Source organism: Tyto alba, unplaced genomic scaffold, assembly GCF_018691265.1.
Source record: "Tyto alba isolate M040663 unplaced genomic scaffold, T.alba_DEE_v4.0 Super-Scaffold_10, whole genome shotgun sequence".
Classification (NCBI taxonomy): Eukaryota; Metazoa; Chordata; class Aves; order Strigiformes; family Tytonidae; genus Tyto; species Tyto alba.
The window spans coordinates 9,128,538-9,145,091 of record NW_024881262.1 but is presented as its reverse complement, the minus strand read 5'-3'; the positions used below and the strand labels follow the sequence as shown (position 1 = coordinate 9,145,091).

Sequence of the window (16,554 nt, the reverse complement as noted above, 5' to 3'; positions counted from 1 at the left end):
AAGGCTGATCTGAGGGAACTGTTCAATGCACTGAAAAAATGAGATGCAAAATCTGATTGAAAAAAATTACTAACCTGAAAGCATGCTTGCATGCTTACTGTTTATTGATCTTTTTATTAAGGTTGCTTTGAGTCCTTGTTCAGATGAGAAGTGCTTTAGGCTGCTGTGGACTGGACCAGCATGAGGATGCTTTTAGGGATGGTTTGGTGTTTATTGTCCCTTCTCACTGTGCGGGTGCTTTTGAAATGAAAACATCATTGTGCCTTGCCCAAGGAAAATATGGGGAAAAAATTGTAGAAAACCTGCTATTTCATCCGTGGTCTAGGATTCAAAATTTTCATCTTTAATTAAAACAAAAGCCGCCTTGGATGTCATGTGCAAGGGTGCTTGTGTCATAGCACTGTTGAGCTCAAAAATGTTTAAGGTGAGCACGGCAGTCTTTGCTCTCTGTTGCCATCTTGGGGTGAAGACTGACGGAGGTTTCCGGGTGGGTGAGAAGAGTGGTGCTACAAATGCATTCAGTAACAGTCTTTTAAAGTACACTGGGTGGTTCTGTTGACAGTTGCTTCTATATTCAAAATAGACTTCATTTACTTCTGCTTTTCATTATAATTCAGGAATTGAAATAACTTGGGTCTTGCCAAATTTATTGGACAGTGTACTAAAGGGAGCGTCTTTTTGGAAGCCTTTCTAAAGGCCGGAGAAACATATATAGGCTTGTGGGGCTTTTTGTTTTGTTTGTTAAGGAGGAGAAAGTGATACTGAAACTTACTTTTCTTCTCTCTTATTGGCAGGTTTTCTTCACCAGTGGAGTGTGAGAAATAGAGACTGAAGAAGATGAGTGAGCTGGAACAGTTACGGCAGGAGGCAGAGCAGCTGCGAAATCAAATCAGAGTAAGAACTGATAATTACTTGTTTTTCATGTTAAAGTTCCTCATTTAAAGGAATAAAGTCTAAAGGTCACATCTATTACTTGTTCCTGTTCAGGTTGTACAGAGCTTTAAATATTTTCAGAATATTTGTTTAAAAATCAGAAAAGTAATCTGTAGGTATAATTAAATGCGTTCATAATACTTATGGAACAAAATGTTTTCTTTCCTATTGAAGTTTGCTATGTTTTATTACTAGGGGTGTATGTGTCTCTTGTCTTAATGTGGATTTTAAAATGGGAGCAGCAAACTTCTAGAGCTGAGGCATGACCAGTTGGGGCTAAAGGTATTAGAAAAGCTTGTTTCTGGGATAAAAGTGACCACTGCACTGACGCTTTTGATAAGCATGAAGGTCAAAGCATGGAGTGCAAGGGAAAACCTTCCAGGGGTGGATGTATTTTCTGTAAGCCTAATTTCTTTTCTTCCTGTTGAATTTTATTATTTTTTTTTGAAAATGCAGATCTCCCCATATGTGCTAATTTTTTGTTGAAATTACTCACTGAAAATAAATCAAGTATGATCTGTCATGCGCAAAGCCAGTTTACCAGAAATCCGCTGCAACATACCTGTGTATTTCAGTGATGCAGTTTTCCATAGAGAGAAAAGTATGAAGCATAGTAAGGACTTTTAAAGTCTCTTTATTCTTCATCAAAATTCCCTTTTTCTAAGCATGAAGCATCCATAAATCTGATTTGTATGGGAAGGTCTTATTTGCAATAATTACTGTCAACTAAGACTACAGGTTTCTCAGAATGTGTTGCATGCCCATTGGCTTTTTTAGCATGACAGCAGCTGACAGCAGTTGTTCTGTGGTGGTCTGCTGCTTAGTGCAGTGGGCATTAGGTGGCTTTTCAGTATCAGCCATGTGATAATCACGTTTGGTGTGTTGGGGCAATTCTTGCTTTCATTGCTGCTCATCCAGTATCCTTCAAGGAGAGTTCCAGTCCTATTGTTTTCACTTAATACACCCATGAAAGACAAGCCCAGGGGTCAGTCAGTGTTGTGGCACTGGGTACTCTTCTCACAGCTCTGTAAAGGAATGCAAATAAACTTTAGTTTAAAATACTATTTTGTGAGTTTAGGCTTTATTATGGCACTGCACAAATAAAAGGTATTTTTCAGTTCTTCTTCTGCCTTGTGTATGAAGACTTTCTCATTACATCACGTTGGGGTGAGCCAGTTAGTCTTTAGTTCAGTCTTAGTAATTGATCACTCTGGTTTTATGTAAAATGATGTTCTGGGAAGAGAGAGATACTAGGCAAGTAAGAGATCTGTACTGTGTTACAAGAACGTTTGCTTTATTAATTCTGGAGCATAAAAACCTGATGGCTCTCTGTATAAGCACACCATTTTGTGGCTCTAGGTCAGCTTAACATTTCTCTTGCAACTCTGACCCAAATTTGAAACTGGATCTACACAGATGCAACTGAGTATGCAGCCCTGGCTATCGCCATTGGAGTCTTCTGTCTCATCATGGGCAGTTAGTGTTTGCTGCTTTGGATCTGAGTGCAGGGTTGAATACCTTAAGCTTAATTTTAACTTTAGATTAATATGCAATTAGAAAATGCTCCTGGTGACTTAATCATTTTTCAAGTAACTTTCTCACCAAATAATTCAGCTTCATATTTGTATAGGTGAATATTTATCTTATTAAGTCATTGCACAGTTTTCATTCTGAATAGGTCTTTTGGGATGGGTAAGAATGAAAAATAACGGTTTTCTAAGTGTCTAGAATATATAATGGGCTGGTAATTTTCGGGAATTATTCTTGATGCATTCCTAAAAAGAGGTGAGGTTGGGAACAACATTTGATGTTTTATATATAGCTAGCAATTTGCTATCTTAGTTACTTGGTGTTTTTTGCCTGATATTTTCTCTAACAATATAATAATGAAAAATCAGCTTTGTGCATAAAAGTGAAATAAAAGTAAGATTGTACCTAGCAACCTCCTAAGGCAGAATAAACTGTGATGCGTAGTTGTTGGTTTCCAAATAGACTCTATAGTCTGCAATGTTTTTGAAATGCCTAGTGATAGTTTTTTTACAGTATCTAGGTGATATGAGTACCTTTGCCTCCCCTAGAGCTGTACCTCTGTTCTGTACACATAGACTGTGATAGAGGGATAAAATAAAACTGCACGAATTTTTAGGCAAGAAGTTTGAAACATATGTGAATGTTGAACTATTAGATAGCAGGATGGCTTTGTGGTTAAAGTTAATTCCTATTTCTGTCTCTAATAAAGTTCCCATGTGAAGCATGTCCTCGCTTTGAGAATTGAAACTCAAGATACGATTTTTGGAGGAGTTGCATATTTGGCACAGTGTCCTTTGCAATTGAATGGCATTTTGAACAAATATAAGACACTATATTTTAAAAAATACATATATATATATATATATATATATAGTTTTGGAAGAACATACTAAATCTTAAGCGTGAATGCTAGGAAATTTTGGGGACTGCACATTGACTGATTTTTCTCACAAATTCTGCATTTTCTACTGTATGAACTGAAAAAAACATACAATTCTATGAAGGAACTCATATGTTAGGACACTAATGATTCTGTTACAACGACGCATATGTAGAAATGACAGTTAAAATGTGAGAACTAAAGTAGCCTGTTGAAACTTTGCTTTTCCTGCAGCTTTGCCTATTACATGGGAAGTATTGGACAGCCTCAAGTATAGGTGTTGCTAACAGCACTTTCGTTAAGAAAAATTGCTTTGTTTGATTCAGATTGCATTCAGAATACATTTTATGTTGAACATCTTCAAGTGTTTCAGATAAACTAAACAAAGTTGTTTAAACTTCAGTGTGTTTCTTCCTGTGGATGAAATAAGTCCTGAGTGCTAAGGGATTTGCTGCTCTGGTATTTTAAACCCCTCCTGATTCCAGACGTCAACATTTTATAAATATTTCTCCAGTTCAGACATTTTAAAAATAAGATGAGATGACTTAATCCACTCTCATGCTTGCTTTCTGGGAGGAAAGCTGTAAAGGGCGGTCAAAATAAACACGTACTAAAAAACTATTGAAGTTGCAATGTCAAGTAATTCTCAAGCAAGAGATTGAAAAATGTTTAAGATCCTAGTCTGAATGCGTTGATGCAGTTCCAAAATGCATGAGTAAATGTTTCTGTTCCTCTCCTCAAAGAGGACATTGCCTTTAGTGCATGTGTTGAACACTTTTTTGGGGCAGGGGGGGAACACACATCTTAGTGGTGAAGGCCATCAGTCATTTGTGGGATGCCTGCTTCATTGGTTACAGAAACTGGAAGGTATTTGGAGAAATTGCAGGGAGTTAGAGAGGGTGTGGTGGCTGGTCCTTCAGTACTGCTGGTGATAGTTTTAACTCGTGCTATAGAGTTCCTGTCTAATTTTAAGCCAATCATTTTAAACCATGCTTCTCAGAAGTGGTTGCTGACTGTGTACCTGTGTCTTTCGAAGACGAGAGCCTGCGTTGCAGGAGTGTAGTGCAACTGCAGTTGTAACTGAAACTAAGTTTTGCAAAATCGGAGTTTTGCAAGTTGGGCTCAGTGGTGCTCGCCTGTGTCAGGTGCCCACTCTGCTCCTCTGAATATACAAACGAAAGTAAAGTCTGTTTTCTAGGTTGGGTTGAATAATATGCAGAAAATCAGTCATATGCCCATAGAATCTGAAATAATGAGAAAAAGGTCAGAGTATCTGTATGGAGACCCGAGTACCATCCATCCCATGAACTAAATGTTGACTGTTTTTTTTTCCTGCACTTTGTATGAAGTGCATCAGCAGCTGAAGCTTTGGTAAGCCTGCTGTCCATCCTGCTGTCCAGATCCTGCCTCTCATAACCAGCATCGTCACACCTGCGATGGCAAGGGGCTTAGTGCAAGAGCCCGTGTAGCACAGAGCTTCCTCACTGTAATATGTAGTTGTTTTTTCAGGTCGATCAGTTCTTCCCTTGATGCTCAGCACACCCTGAGCAAGCTCATCTGTACCAGGGAAGGAATACAGGGAAGAGGGTAGGCACTGGGACGTCAGGCTGGCTCCAGATGCCTCCGAATCACATATTTGGCAGAAAAGGAGACTCAAAGGTTGCAGGAGCCTAGCCCTTAAACCCCTCTTCCTCCACTACCCCAGCTTGTGTGCCAGTGCTTTAGATTCCTTGGAAAATAAAACCTGTTAGGGTGACAGAAGGCATGTTGGCATGTAAGTTGCTGTTGGTTTCTGGCTTTTTGAGTGTGGTGAAATCTAGCTTAAGAGTTATTTTCCTTTAGACACTTCCTCTCGCTTGATGCTCAGTGTAGCCTTTTATGTTTAAATTGTTCCATTCTTTTTTTTCAGGATGCAAGGAAGGCATGTAGTGACACAACTCTTGCTCAGGTATGTTCTTGATTCTGTGTATAGATTTTTACTTGATACGTAAAATAAAAAACCTTACGATTTATGACTGTAACATGTTCCTGTTTCATAACTGAAAGAATAAAGTGAAAGAAGCATTTGGAACTATACTGTGTATTTATGTAGTTATTTAAAACAAAACAACCCCCCCAAACCAAAAATCCCAATTAGTCAAAAACATCCCCGCCATCTTAATGGGTCCTGCTTCCAGTTGACCTTTTGAACAGAGTGTGTTTATTGTATTTACTATATTTAAAAAGACTTAAATAAATGTCTTTTAACTGTATTTGGGAAGCAAAAGTATTTTGCGTGTAAAGTTCTGCCATGCTTTAAACAGTAACTGCAGTAAATAGTGTTTTCTTCCATTGGTTTTAATTGAAAACGTTCAGATTTGATAATCTGAAATTGCCTCAGTATTACTTTTTAAAAACTTTTTGAACCTTCAGGTATAGCCATTGTGAAGTGTGTTAGCGTATCTTCTGTAAATCTGTTTTCCTTGGTGTTGTGTGGACCTAATCCTGGGTTGCACACTAGTATTTTTTTTTTTTTAATGTTGCATGTCAAGATAGATTATTTTCTATCAAAGTTCAAATGTATTTAGTTATCTTGTATATTAAAAATAGTTCTCAGTATCTCAGGGGTTTGTTTTATTTATTTTTAGATCACAACAAGTCTGGACTCAGTGGGTCGAATTCAAATGCGAACAAGGCGTACGCTTAGAGGTCACTTAGCCAAAATCTATGCTATGCACTGGGGATCTGACTCGAGGTTTGTACAAGTGATCCTTAAACCTGCAGCTTAAGGGTTAGAAATCAGGTTGTCTAGGTCAGATCTATCGGCAGGTTTTGGGAGCCCTCTGGAATGGTGTTGGTGCCCTTGCAGGGGGATCACAGACCACGACTGGTGGGTTTTTTGCCTTCAGTGGTAGTTTGGCTTTTTTGAACCAGTCAGGATTGCACAGTGGTAATAGATCAGCCGTGATTGAAAGGAGAGGTACTTTGCTTGTTCTCACTACAGACATTTTGCCTTTCCCTTCTTTTAGTTGTAACTAAGTTCTTTGAGTCTGTTTAAACAGAGGAGGGTATGTGGTGAGGCATATTGTTGGAATGATGGTCTTATATTTTTCATAGACATTGAATAATTCTGTAACTTCTGTGATAACAGAGGTTTAAAAACACATTTTATTTCGCTGAAAAGAAGATCCTTTTGTACATAGCAGGAAAAGTTACTTAGCTTCTAGGAAGGAGTTTTGTTATGCTGCCTTTAGAGCAACTGATGGTCAGATGCTAACAGTGCCTCATGGTCTATTCTGTCATGTAGTCCAGAAGGAAATACATCTAGGATCTGCTATCAAAATAAGATTTATTTTCCCCTAAATTTCTTGTTTATTTTTGTATAGCCGTACAGTAAATTAAAAATAAAAGCAGTGGAGAGCGTTCATAAAGTGCATTTTTAGTAAGTTGTTTGGTTTTGTCCATTGTTAATCATGAATCTCTGTGGACACGTGATTCTTTGGCTCGGTAATATGTAGACCTTTGCAGATTTTTTTCCCAGAAATGCCTCCTCCCATGCCCCTACACCCCCATCTACCTCTTCCCTTTCCTCCCCCCCACAAAAAAAGAGGGTAATAAACAAAAGCTGTGAAATTTCCGAATCACTTAGTAATCATGCATGATATATGTCTGAGATGGTTTTGTTTGGTTGTTGGTTTATAAACATATTTTCTGTTTGTTTAGGCTACTAGTCAGTGCTTCTCAAGATGGAAAACTAATTATTTGGGATAGTTATACAACAAACAAGGTAGAGTTATTTACCTTCCGTATCAGTAATTTGTGCGTGGTTTGTATGTTTGAGGGGGCTTGTGTCTATTTTTTCTCTGCTTGCAAGGCAAAAATGAAAAGAAGCAGCTTTTTTGTAAATGAGACCTAATCTTTCTTTTTTGTTTCATGACTAGCTCAGTAGTGATGTGTTACAGGTTGTGTCTCAGAAGCAGTAGTTCTAGGTAATCAGTAATGTTTTCACTCTTAATTTGCTAGTGCAGTAGCTTGTAGCCATTGCTCTGCGCCTGTGTGGTGTAGCTTCTGAACTAATTTGTTTTTTAATTGTGGAAATACACAGCCTCAGAATTTACAAGAGTGCTTTTCTTTTGAGGGCAGAGAAAAGAGGAGGGAGGGAGGGAAAAAGGCCAAAAAAAAAAATAAAGCTGTTAAATGAGAAAAGCTTAAGTAGAGTGTGGAGTGAGGATCTGCTTCTGTAAACTGGCCAGTCTCCATGGATACAGCCCTCCCATTTTATAACCTATAGTTCAGAGATGTAGAAGATCTGGACAAAGAAATCGAAGTAGAATAAACAAATGTTATAAATGTTTAAGATGAGAATAGTTTTGCTATTAAATAATGTTGTACTGAAGCTCTGTATATCTACCCCAGAGACTACTGGTGGTTTTTGCCCTAGTACGTATTTATAAATATGAAATGAGCTGTAGTAAATTGTAAAATCAAAATATTGAACCTTACGATACACAAGTACTTGGTGTGTTTAATGTGCTATAATTCATTAACTGATCTGGATGACCACAGTGAAAAGTGGAAGCTAATGTGTGACGTAGCATTCATGAGCTCTGTCTTTCTGAAGATGCACGCCATTCCTTTGAGATCCTCCTGGGTGATGACTTGTGCGTACGCACCGTCTGGAAACTACGTTGCCTGTGGTGGATTGGACAACATCTGTTCCATATACAACTTAAAAACCAGAGAGGGCAACGTGCGAGTGAGCCGAGAGTTGCCAGGGCATACAGGTCAGCCATATTCTTGCTTCAGCTTTGACTTTTTTTATTGCACCGAATGAAACAATCTCACTTTGAGGTGTATTGTGAACTGTGCAATCGTTTTGCTGGTTACGGATCAGCTATGGGAGAACTTTAACCACTGATCATGGATTTTAAACTTCAGTTACTAATCCTGGGCCTGAAACTAATGTAACTGTTTTGTTTTTAGGATACTTGTCCTGTTGTCGTTTTCTAGATGACAACCAAATTGTCACTAGCTCAGGAGATACCACTTGGTGAGTTTTTGAGCTCTGTTGGCCTGGGTTCTTTTCCTCTTTTTATTTTCTTTCTCTTTTTTTTTTTTTTTTTTTTTTTTTTTCTTTCCAGTGCCTTAATTTATATTTAAAACTTAAACTGTCAAATAACCACATACATTGTGTTAATGTTGTCACTTTATCTGCAGCGCTTTGTGGGACATTGAAACTGGTCAACAGACCACCACATTCACTGGGCACACTGGCGATGTGATGAGTCTCTCTCTAAGTCCAGATATGAGGACTTTTGTTTCGGGTGCCTGTGATGCCTCCTCGAAGCTTTGGGATATTCGAGATGGAATGTGCAGGCAGTCGTTCACAGGGCATGTGTCAGACATTAATGCAGTTTGTGTAAGTGATCATTTGTATTTCCACATGGGAAGAAAGGGGGAGGATAAAAGCTATAGTTGTATGAATTCTGCTTATAGTCTGCTAGGTTACCTTGCTTTAAAATAATTTCCTTTGTTAGGGCAGAGGCTGTTAAATTGTTTGTAGTGAAGAAGGGGATCGAGTTTATAACTGAGTTACTATTACCGTTATCTGAGATGCATTGAAGTGTTCTTGGAATAGTTTGAGCTATGTTTTTATTCAGTAACTGAGACCTTACTTTTTTTAGGAAGCAAAGAATGGAGGAGGGAAACCTTTTGCAGTGTGGCGATATGTTAAAAACTGAAAATTATAGAGAAATGTGATATCCTGAGAGGGAGCAAAATAGCCAAGCGGCCTCATCTTAAAATTTTGTTGTTGAACGAAAGTATATTTGGTATTTTCTGTTGAAAAGAGCTTTCAGCAAAATATTCTGGAAGGCAAAGTTAAAATCAGTGCTTATGTTGAATATTCATCCCTGGAATCATTTTGTAATATTTATAAACTGGATTATATTTCCTCTCTGTCATAGTAACACTATGTTCTGATCTGCAAGATACAAGCCCTGATAAATAGGGAATGAAATCTAAGCCTAAGCTGCATCTGGTTTTGATAAACATGAAAAATTATTAAGGCTGAGAAAATACCAAAAGCGTGACCAGTAGAAAAATGCAGTTCCTATACTTAGACCTGAATCCTGAGATGTGCTGAGCTCTCTTGGTTCCCCTTTCAATCAGTGTGGCTGCTGTAGGAATGACTGATTGGGAGTAGATTTTTTGGAAATCGAATTGCTTGCTTGCAATCTTCTCTCTTGGCTGAGCCAACCTGGCTGCCCAGCTCAAGACAGAACATTGTGTACCACTTCACCCAGGTCTGCCTGGCCCACAGCCAGGAGGCACGAAACTGCATTTTGCTTCATTTTGTAGGAGTTAGTTGCATCCCCTTTGACTCGTGTTATACCGCATGCAGGAAGTGTCTGGGTAAAATTCCAGTCGTCCAGGTGTTACCAATACTATTCTACAAGTGTTTCGTTGCACAGCTGTGTATATGCATTTTCCTAACATGCAAATGTTAAAAAAAAAATATAAAATAAAAGAAATTCTGCATTCATCCAGTCACTTTGGCAAAATATTCCTCTGATATTTGCAAAATAATGCATGAACAAAGTGTTTTTCTGGTGTCAAACTCCCGTCTCTCAATTAAAATTTTCAGTTTTTCCCTAATGGACATGCATTTGCCACTGGATCTGATGATGCCACTTGCCGACTCTTTGACCTACGTGCAGATCAGGAATTAATGATGTATTCGCATGACAACATCATCTGTGGGATCACTTCGGTAGCCTTCTCAAAAAGCGGTCGCCTCTTGCTAGCAGGTTACGATGACTTCAACTGCAACGTGTGGGATACTCTGAAAGGGGAGAGAGCAGGTGAGTACCCGTAACTGCAGTGAGCTGAAGTGGTCCCTTTCCTCAGCAGAAGATGGATATTCCAAATCTACGCCAAACTCAGTGGCAGTTCATTGCCGGCGCTCTCGCTGATGTTAGGGAATCGGCTTGCTTCCTTTTAACACTGTTTTCTTTTGGAATTACTTCCTTTTATTTTATTGCATTTGGTTTTATCTCCAGTTGAACGTTGCTGTGTAGTTGCATGTATAACACGTGGAGTGAAGGCTCCAGTCAGTGAAATACTCCTGTTCTTGGGTATTGGCCATTATCTATCTGTGTGCTGGAAGATACCAGCTCTTGAAGCGAAGGAGCAGCCTTCAAAATTACGTTACATCTACAGAAAATTTATGTAATTGAAGTGTGTGAAATCAAGTAATACAAAATTATACATTTGCATTGACTTTTGCACCCATCGGAGGAAGTAATTCAGATAGTAGTAAGTTACAGTAGTCTTTTTGCATTGGTGGCCATCGTTTCCTGCTGCTGAGAGAGAGAAGTAGACACTGCTGGTCCTTGAATTTAGTCACTTCTGCCAGGAGAGACAGCGTGTTTATAGCAGAGCTGCATCTTTCTCACGTTGTAGAGTCATTTAAATGATGGGCCCTGCTTCAGTTCTGAACTTTGATTCTGCTGTTCAGGCTGAAAATGCCTGGCCACGTCCCTTCATAGACTGGGATGTGGCACCTCGGCAGAGCAGAGGAGTGCAGGAGTGGGTAGGAGGAGAGCAAAACCAAAGTGGGAAGAGGCAGGGTACAGTGCTGGTTTTCTGGTAGTCTGGCACAATGCACGGGGGATTTTTAATCCTTAGGGTTTGCAAAACATGGGAAGCTCAAGGTAGCTCCGGTGTCCAGGGCATTGTCAGAAGACATCACATTTGATTTTTGGAAGCACTTGATGGCTGAAGCCGTGGACAGCATTGCTTGAAAATGGGGAAAAGACAGTAGAGAGCCCAGTTAGGGATGAGGAGGTCTTTGGGGCAGAAAGAAGGAGAAGGCATAAGGGCAGAAAGGAAAACCAAGGCAGTATTGTGTGGACATACTTTTAAAAGCCTAATTGTTGAGTTTCTTGGTAAGACTGTTGTGATGTATATAGTTCTTCAGGGTAAAGACAAAAAGGGTGATTAGATCTTGCGTTGCATCTTTTTTAGCAAATTTGAAGATTTACCTGGGAGAGCAGAGTAAAAGCTGAAGTCCTTGACATTCTGTGCATATTAACTTCCATTGCTTCTTCTTTTTCAGGTGTCCTTGCTGGCCATGACAACCGTGTCAGCTGTTTAGGCGTTACTGATGACGGCATGGCTGTAGCTACAGGGTCTTGGGACAGTTTTCTCAGAATCTGGAATTAACTGGGAGCCAAACATGTACATTCTCCATTTGAGATCTGGAGAGATCAATGCTGCAGCCTATAGCTGTGAAATAACATTTCTACCTTGTATTTGCAGGTGAAGTTTTTCTATTCACTGATTATTACACAAAAAGGCTTTCTGTAAACTAGAAAAAAAAAAAAATCAAGTGAAGAAATAGGGGAGGGGGGAAGAAATCACTGACTTTTTAAAGGGGCCAGCACACATAATCATGGTGACCGACAAACTAAGAGCCAGTCTTTTTGTTTTTGGTGGTTTGGTTAGATTGTCCTTGAAGGGTTTTTGCTTGTGCTCAGTCTGCTAATCCTGTACTTTTTTTTGTACATAACAGAATATACACATTATAGCAGCCAATCATGTAACATTGTCTGTATGTAAAGAAATACGTTTGCATTTTTTAAGGGACTACATTTATAGCTTTGCTTTTAACCCAAGATGTCACTTCTGAGTTTTGTAGTGGATGAACTAGATTGCTGTTTTAAATGTTTTTGTGAATTTACTGTAGATAAAGTGAAGCCAATGGTATGTATGTGTTTTTATAATGGAAGGCATTTGAATTTTTTTTTTTTAAAGGCCCTGGAGACTCCCAGTTAATACCTACCGCCTTATTCACTCACTTCTTGACCTGCTTGCCTATTTTTAATCATGGGGTTCTTCCTTCAAGCCAGTGGTTCCTGGTTCATCCATTGGCAGTCATGGCCTCCAAACACCAAGGAGTTAATGCCAGGCAGACTTGTAACAACAGCAAAAATACTTACGAAATAAAATTAAAAAAAAAAAAAAAAAAAAAAAAACCATGGTTCCAGAAGTATTAGCTTCCTTACTGCAGCTTTTCGCATCAGTTATTCCGTGCAGTCCTTGGGTATGGAAGCCAAGTGACCTGCATTGCTGTCGTTCAGTGGCTGAGTGCTTTTCTTCCTTTTGACAATTCAGCTCTAACTAAATGAGGTAATTCTGGCCCGTCACAGACTCTAGCTGATTTGCACTAACAGAATGATTTGGCGTGGCGCTCAGCGCGCAGAAAGCAGCGTGTTTGCAAAGCTTGCTCAGTTACCACAATCAGCTGAGAAATTCGGGAGGACTTTGCTTAAATTCTTCAAGAAGATTTAAATGTGCAGTTAATCGCCTGTAATCCCCCTCCAGATCAGGGGGTTGCCAAAGCATACCACAACCAAAAGCGCTTGTTGTCAGTTATGTGCGGTGTGAATTATAAAAGGAATTGTGTAACTTCCAGTGAACCAAATAACCTGACTTACCTGTGTGACCCTTCCAAACTGCGTACTATAAACCTAGCGACTCGCTGCTGCTCCTGCGGTCACAGAGGTCTGTACCGCGGTGGCTTAGGAGATGCCAATTGTTCTGCAGCTCTGACACTGTAAATAGCCATCTCCTCTCCTGTTCCCGATTTTATTCCGATTTTGATGTCAGTTGCTTTCACTAGGTTCTGATCAAGTACAGTTGAGTGTAGACAGGAGACAACCGAGTGACTGATGCCCGTCTGAAACGACCCGGGAAGACTGCTTAACTTTTTGGTGCCTGGCAGCAGGCCTGCGCTTGCAGTGGATGTTCTCCCGGGGCTCGGAACGTCTGTGGCGCTTTCGAAAAGGGGAATTAAGTCTGTTGGCTTCTCTTAAGTGACTTACATTAAAGATAGGTGAATTTTAAATCACCAGGTTGGAAGATAGGGTTCATCTGCCCTCATTTGAAGTTAATGGGGAGTCTGGGTATCTCTGGGTCTGGTAGAAAACATAAGTGCCCGGTATCTTGTAGTACCAGAACAGATTTGTGGCCGAGATGAGTATTTGTCGTTTCTGACATTTGTAATCCTCAATTCCAGTACTTCCAGACTGTGCCTGTAAACTTGCCATGTCTGTAACAGTGAAGGTGCCAATAAATGGACCAGTCAATCACAGTAAATTCACTTTTAAAAGAAGAAAAAGGCGCATCTTGTGCTGGAGAAGTATACACGTACTAACAGCAGACTGGGGTGTAGGACCAAAATCAGACTTTGTTGTATGTCACAGGAATTCCTCGGTGTTTTGCTTTACGATCTGTCTGCATTAACAGAACTATTGTGGAATTCCTGTTACTCTCTTAAGTGAGCAGCTCTTTGGGATCTTGCAGACTTGGTTGATTTTTTAGTGGTGCACTTGATTATTTCTTTTTTTTTTTTTTTTTTTTTAAACTCACAGCTGCCTTGAGTGAATCGTTCTGGAAACTTGTTACTAAGGAATTTTAAAAAAAATATTCTTTTTCTAAAGAATTTTTTTCCGTAGAAGTGTGTTTTGAACCAATTTCCTAGTCAACACCTTTGCAAAGACAGGTGCCATTTTTACATTCTGGTATTAAAACTAGTTTCTACTTGTGAAACTCCAAAACCAGTTTTACAAATGTATATAACTTTTTCTTAAAAGTTCAGGTAGACTGTAAACATGGTAATGGCTCTCATAGAGGTATTACAGCAGATAACTCCACTACCATTGTTTGATGGGCAATTGTCTGTTGGATGCAGCTGCTTTTAGAATAAATAAGGAGTGCCAACTGCTTGCTAATGAGGTTTCCAAAAGCATCATACAGGTATCTGCCAGCCCTTGCGGGTCGGCTGACGGGCGTGCGTGGCGCTGCAGCTCCGTCCGTCTCGCGGGAGGAAGCGGGGCACAAGCCCCGAGCGCACGTGGGGAAACAGCGAGTGGCTGATGCTTCGTTTGATCCTGCCAAGGTGCCGTTTGCTGTTTGGTTACTGTCCTGGATAGAGTTTAAAAAAAAAAAGCAGCTTACAGCTTTAATGTAACACGCTGTTGTTACGTGAGGGCGAACAGGGAACCTGTCCTGCTGTGCTCATGCCTTTTTGAAGCGGCTGGTGGTGACCCCTCACAACTGCTGCCCTTCCTAAAACGGATGCGGTTTTTATGGTAAAAGCTCAAACTGCTCCTAACGCGAGGGAGGTAATAAAGTGACTCTTTAGGTTTTACTAGAAAGGTTTTATTCCCAGCTTTGAACCTCAGAAGAAAATGGTGTGTGCCTGTAGGTTGACGAAGGCTCAAGCGTGCAGCGCGTGGGATTTCTAAGCGCGCGCCCCGGCCGCGGCCTCGCTCCCTGTTCAGAAGGTTTGGCAGCACGAGTGGGTACAGCTGAACCCGGCTTTGGCAACAAGCTTTTAATCTACATCATTACCCGAATTTCAAGTAACTTGTGTAATTACAGAAGTGGTCATGAAGAGCACCGTGCCAAAGCGGTGGCGAGGTGCCTCCCTCCCAGCCTCTCTTCTAAAAAGTCAGTCGGTTGCGGCTGGGGCAGCGGAGCTGTGCGCTTTGCGTGACAAGATTTATTGTATTCAGGTACAGGTTTTTTTGGTCAGCATTTTCTGATGTGGATTTTAACTTTGCAATAGCAAATCCTAATCAGGCCAAGCGCCCACCTGTTTAAACCACCTGTTTGTTGGTAGAGATGTTGGTCGAGATTCTGGAAACCGCAAAAAGCTTCTGTGTGGCATCGTGCTGCTGTATACTCGCTTACTCCAGCAACGTGGACCTGTTTCCATCTGTCTCCAGCCCTTTTTTCTTCCAAACATTGCTATCCTCTGCCTTGTGAAATTGCAGGTACGTCGCAGTGTGGGGCAGGACTGATAGTTCAGTGAATTGGCAACAATATTTACCATTAGAAATGGAACGTGGATGAAATGGGCTTTTCCCCCTGCCTGAGGAGAGGGCCTGACCTTGCCTTGGCAAAGCCGAATTGATGTAACAGCTGGTCCTAGTGTGCTTACTGTAATGCATGGGTTGGAAATAGTTAACTCTTTAATTCAGTTAGTGTAACCGCTTGTCCCACAATGAAGTTCACATTACTTTAAGGTGGAATGAAAACATTGTGAAAACATTCCAAGAGTGCTTAGTCTTTCCTCCTTGAGGACACTGTCACCTCCACTAGGTTTAGTGCTGTGCTTTAAGATGTTGGTGAGAGTATTGGCTAATTCAACTAGTTGGTATAAATGGTTGTGTAGCAGAATGACTGATTTTTGAGATAGCATTTCCTGTACAAGTAATTAAGCATGGGTTGATGGTGCACTTTGTATACAGTACTCTGGCATGCATGCTGGTAAAACTACTTCCTACACTTCAGAGGCACCACAAGCCTTTTTATCCAATTGCTGGTTATGTAAAATACATGCAGAATGTTAATGCAGTGTTGTTATGGTAAATGTGTGAACAGTGTTACTAATTGATATAACTGATAACAGATTACATGTGCCTGACATTCTTATACCACACAGTATGTTTAGGTTTTAACTAATATGGACTTCAGTGGAATAGTCTTAGATATTTCAAGCCTTTTGTTTAACTTACACAATGGTGCTCTATTTGTGTTTTTCTCCTTTTTAAAATAAAAGCATCTGAACACTTGTAGTACATATTACATCCAAAGGAGTCCAAAACAAAATGCTTCTAAACATGCTTGATTTTAATTTGCCTTTAGTTTCCAGCATTTCTCATCAGCTAGGTTTGTTTTGTTTTTTTTCTTTTTTACTTGTTGCTGACTACTTTGGAAAACTTCAGTAATGTTACCAATTATGAAGTGATTCTGCACTGCCTTTGGATTGTGTATGTATTCAGAAACAGTCTTAAAGCTTTTATTTAAGCTATTAAAAAAACCAGGGACTTGTGCCATTTGTTCTTTAACAGTGCTGTTGTAAAAAGACTTCCCTGTGAAAAAAAAAATCACTTGCTATGAACTCTGTTTATAGCTTTTTTTTTTTTCCACGATGGATCTTTTTCTTTGTATTTGTACAGTGGCTCAGTGAAAGATGTTGCCATGAGTTGATATTGTAACCAATAAACAAGTGCTTTTAACCAGACTGTGTCACCTGTGCATGTTTCCTTTCCTTAGAGCTGTAATGAGGAGCATCCCCTGCCCTAAAGATGAGGAGCCCTCCTGTGCCAGGGAGGAGAGCACACCAACCCTACCTGCAACAGTGAATTCTGGCCTCTGGG

At 40.0% G+C, this 16,554-nt stretch overlaps 1 protein-coding gene across 6 annotated transcripts in view; it reads left to right on the top strand.

The window, feature by feature from the left end:
* GNB4 (G protein subunit beta 4) overlaps positions 1 to 16,418 on the top strand; it is a 75,869-nt gene extending 59,451 nt beyond the window's left edge. For all 6 annotated transcript variants that reach the window (XM_033006395.2, XM_033006396.2, XM_033006394.2 and 3 more), the window contains exons 2-10: positions 795 to 894; positions 5,253 to 5,291; positions 5,971 to 6,077; positions 7,046 to 7,109; positions 7,944 to 8,106; positions 8,306 to 8,372; positions 8,540 to 8,741; positions 9,969 to 10,185; positions 11,442 to 16,418. In XM_033006395.2, the coding sequence (XP_032862286.1) occupies positions 838 to 894; positions 5,253 to 5,291; positions 5,971 to 6,077; positions 7,046 to 7,109; positions 7,944 to 8,106; positions 8,306 to 8,372; positions 8,540 to 8,741; positions 9,969 to 10,185; positions 11,442 to 11,548 (1,023 nt within the window). In that variant the 5' untranslated portion in view covers positions 795 to 837 and the 3' untranslated portion in view covers positions 11,549 to 16,418. The remainder of the gene's footprint in view (positions 1 to 794; positions 895 to 5,252; positions 5,292 to 5,970; positions 6,078 to 7,045; positions 7,110 to 7,943; positions 8,107 to 8,305; positions 8,373 to 8,539; positions 8,742 to 9,968; positions 10,186 to 11,441) is intronic.
* Positions 16,419 to 16,554: the final 136 nt, after the last annotated feature.